Source organism: Geospiza fortis, unplaced genomic scaffold (genome assembly GCF_000277835.1).
Source record: "Geospiza fortis unplaced genomic scaffold, GeoFor_1.0 scaffold183, whole genome shotgun sequence".
Lineage (NCBI taxonomy): Eukaryota > Metazoa > Chordata > Aves > Passeriformes > Thraupidae > Geospiza > Geospiza fortis.
The window spans coordinates 549,003-553,073 of record NW_005054447.1 but is presented as its reverse complement, the minus strand read 5'-3'; the positions used below and the strand labels follow the sequence as shown (position 1 = coordinate 553,073).

The 4,071-nt window shown below is 47.0% G+C and overlaps 1 protein-coding gene across 1 annotated transcript in view; it reads right to left on the bottom strand.

Annotated features, from left to right (window-relative positions):
• The window catches only part of MPZL2 (myelin protein zero like 2), a 5,489-nt gene that overhangs the window by 1,160 nt on the left and 258 nt on the right, over positions 1 to 4,071 (bottom strand). Inside the window, exons 2-5 of the mRNA XM_005427554.3 lie at positions 2,572 to 2,738; positions 1,955 to 2,165; positions 905 to 1,049; positions 219 to 306 (exon numbers count right to left, since the gene is read on the bottom strand). Of these exons, the coding sequence (XP_005427611.3) occupies positions 246 to 306; positions 905 to 1,049; positions 1,955 to 2,165; positions 2,572 to 2,738 (584 nt within the window). The 3' untranslated portion in view covers positions 219 to 245. The remainder of the gene's footprint in view (positions 1 to 218; positions 307 to 904; positions 1,050 to 1,954; positions 2,166 to 2,571; positions 2,739 to 4,071) is intronic.

The window sequence follows — 4,071 nt, the reverse complement described above, 5'->3', positions numbered from 1 at the left end:
TACAAACGCTCCTCAACACCGGGGTGGAGGAATCTCTTGTACATTAAAGAGGCTGTGATTGTTCAGAGATTGTTCAGCTGGCTCTGAAGGATCCTCAACAGCAAAGTGTGACCGTGGCCTCAGTTCTGACTGTGAACAGCAGGGAAGCACCCGAGGGAATGTCTTGGAGAGTCCACAGGAGCACTGAGACATTAATTAGAGAAGGTTTGGATGGGTACCTGCATTGTGCACACCAGCAAAGACCTTTAATCTTCCAATGGAATGGATTCCTTTTTTTCCCCCATCTTCAGGCTCTCCTTTTCTTTACTGTTATAAAAATGGGAGGAAAAAATAGAGAAAAAAAGTCCAAATGAGTGTCAGGCAGAGCAGCAGGATGTCCTGAGTCACACACAGCACACCCAAGGTGACATGGTGAGTGTGCCACACGAGTGGTGACAGGGGACTTGGGGGACAGGGTGGTCATCTCCCCTCCACCATCGCAGCAGCTGTGTCCCTCTGAGTGAGGAGCCACTGAGAAGGGCAAGAGCCAGATGAGGACTCCAGAGCTGGCCCATCCTGGGGCTCTGTTCAGCCAATTATCATTAATTGGGTTGGCAGATTTGCATTGTGGATGCTCCGTGCAGGGTCCAAGCCAAGAATTCAGGAAGGCCATGGAGATAAAGGCCAAAAATTCAGAAAGGCCATGGGGATGAACTGGCCAAGAATTCAGAAGGGCCATGGAGATAAACTGGCTAAGAATTCAGAAGGGCCATGGAGATAAACTGGCTGAGAATTCAGGAGGGCCATGGGGATGAACTGGCCGAGAATTCAGGAGGGCCATGGGGATAAACTGGCTGAGAATTCAGAAGGGCCATGGAGATAAACTGTCCAGGCTTTCCCAGGAGCCCCCCCTGCCCTCCCTCACCGCTCGGTGTCCGCCGCCTCCATCCTCCTGTCTCGCGCCTTCCTGCGGTGCTGCCGGCAGATGATCACGACTATCACCACGATGATCATCAGCCCAGAGGCAGAGCCGATGGCCACGGCCAGGAAATGGATTTCTGAGAAGCTCACTGCGTGGGGAGAGACAGGGGAGTGAAGCAGAGGGGTGCACAGGAGGAACGAGGCCGGGATGCTGTGTGTGTGAGTAAAACCTTTCCTCAGGCTCCTCTTCTCCCCTCACGCTTTCTACTTGTGAAAATCACTTGTTTTTAAAATGGTAAAAGTTTAATAGTAATAAAATGGTTATAAAAATAGCTATAGAATTAGAGCAATAATAATTTGGACAATTAGGATTTAGGAAAATATGAGACAATAAAAACAAGGAGTTGCAGATAGTCTGGGTACCTCTTTCTGAGCAAAATAAGCCCAAAAAAGGTCCCACGTGAACAGAGGATTAACCCTTCAAAGCAACAGCCTGTTGCATATTCACACAGCTCATCCATGATGCATAAATTCCATTCAAACACAGGATTCTGTCTGGGCAGTGTCAGCTTCTTCCTCTGAATCCTGACGGTGTCTTTAGGGCTGAGCAAGGCAGGAAGAAGTTCATGTCTTCTGATAATGGGGCAATAAATTATTTTTCTCTGAAAGATTCAGGTGTCCTGTGGCTGCTGTCTCAGTGAGAGTACCTCATTCCTCTCTTTAAACAAGAATCTTACATACTATAGTTTCTATTTTAACATTATAACCTAAAACTCTATATAACCTAAAACTTATAACCTAATAATACCTAATAACCTTATAACATTATAACATTAACTTATAACCTAAAATTATATTTAACACACTACTTAAGAAAATTAACACAGCATCACTTTCTAACGCAATACATATAATATTCATTTGAATATTTGTAAAAAGTCAATCATAAAGTACACATTTTTCCCAACTTACAACCCCTTTTCTCCCACAGTTTTCCCAGAAGGTCACTCTGCTTAAACCCACACGATCTCTGGGGGGTTTCTCAGCCTCTCACCTTTCTGCACAACCCGGAGCCGCACCTCCCCGATGGTGCCATAGACGTCTGGCCAGTTTGTCACCTGGCAGGTGAAAGTCCCGTTGTCACTGGGCTTCAGGTTCCAGACCATGATGGAAACATCGTGGCGCTCAATGTTCCCATCCCAGGTGACTCGGTCCTTAAACCTTCCCGAGGGGGGCTGGTAGGGCTCCTTCAAGTAGTAAAATACCTGCAAAAGTTACAGGAAGTAAAATACCTACAAAAGTCACAGGAACATCCAATGACCTGGGCTGGAAGGGAGATTCCTGAAGTCTCATCAGATGCAGGATGTCACCCAAGAGAGTGACATCTCTTAGGTGACATCCTGCACCTGATGAGACTTCAGGTTTCAGCCGTGGTGTCAGCAGTCTCAGCTTTGTAAAGCCACAAATATTTCAACCTGACCACCCAAAACTAAACATGAGAGTGTTTTTCAGGCAGGGTCTATGAACAGGACTCGGATTAATCACTGCACGTGACGAAGGCTCGGATGTACTTGTGGGTTTGGGGTGTGTCCGTACCCATTCACTGCTCACCCAGCGCTGGGTTTTGGGGTGAGGGGAGCCCCTAGAAGGGAGCACAGGGGTCTCACTCACCGGCTCGTGGGCGCTCAGGTCCTCGGGCTGGAAGTTCCAGCTCACTGACAGCTGCTGGCTCACGGGGCTGCTGCTGGAGAAGGTGCATTTCAGCCGCTGGTTGGTCCCGTTCACGGCCACCACCTCCTTGGCAGTGTGAACTTCCACTGCTGCCGCCAGCCACAGCGCTGCAGGGCAAACACAGGGGGAAATCACTGTCAGGAGTGAGCTCATCCCTGCTCTTATCGCCTTTAGATCCCCGGGAGCCCTATCTGCGCTGGCAAGGCATCGCCTGAGTGGCTCAGGCATTCCAAGGGGGGTGATCCTGCCGGTTTATTCAGAAAAACCCGTTCAAACTGGACTGAACCCACCCAATAATCGCTATTTCCCATGACAGAGCTTCCCTTTCTACACTTTCTACTCCCTTTTTTCCCTTTCTACACTTTCTCCTCAGCCTCGTGCACACCACGGTGAAACTGCTCCTACTGGTATATCCAGAGCCAGTTTTAGAGGCTTTATAGCCCAGCTGGGCAGCTGCAGGTAAATTCAGTCAGGTCTAGAGGAAATCCTCAAGGAAAACGTGGGTTTGTTTTTCCAAGAAACATCCCCACAACCACCATGGCTGCTGCTTTAAAAATAAGTGAGCATCGAGTGAGCGATGCTCTCCTGGAAGAGGGACAACCAGCAGGAGGGAAAGCAAGGAAAGGAGAGGAAGGTGAAAAATAAGAAAAATTAATGGTTTGCTAGTGAAGGAAAAAGATTAATATCCTCTCACATTAGGAAGATAACTCAACCGAGTGTGATTCAAGCAAAAAAAAAAAAAACAAACTTATATAGGATTGTAAAATACAGGTTGAAAATAAAGATGTATTTTGAAGTAATTCATGACTAAATATTTCCTTCCAAATAATTTCTTATCTCAAAGCGAAAAAGACTTGAATGCCAAGGCAGTGAAAGCATTCCCACGTGAAAAACCTCATTGGCAGAGATCACGTTGCTCATACATGGATTCGGTGCCAAATCTTTTCGTTTTAAACTCCTTGAAAAGAACTAAGCGAGAAATAAGAGTAAAATGCTTTTTTTCAAGGCAGATTACATCCATGTGCTGATGCATTTGGGAAAGGAAGATGTGTTATTATTAAAATCCAGTTGTTTTGATATAAACCGATGAAAATTCAGGTGAGTTTCGTGTCAGTCTGGAACCTTTGCTGTGTAAAGGATCTGAGGCCGGAGCTCCTGGACAATCCCTGGCTGTTTCGGAACAAAGGTAGCAAAAAAAAAAAGAAAGAAAGGCTGGGAGTAAAGTTCAGATTCCTGGCAGGAGAGAAAAAGACGTTGAAAGCGGAGCTGAGGAGGAAATCAGTGGAGGAGATCGGTGCTCTTCCTCCCGAATACGCCCAAACCTGTTGGGGAAGAAACCCAAATGCTTCGTGCCGCTTCCAGCCAAGCCCGCGCAGGAAGAATCGCAGCAAGGACGGGGGAAAAAGCCTCAGCCTTGGGGATAATTTCAGGGATCGGAAG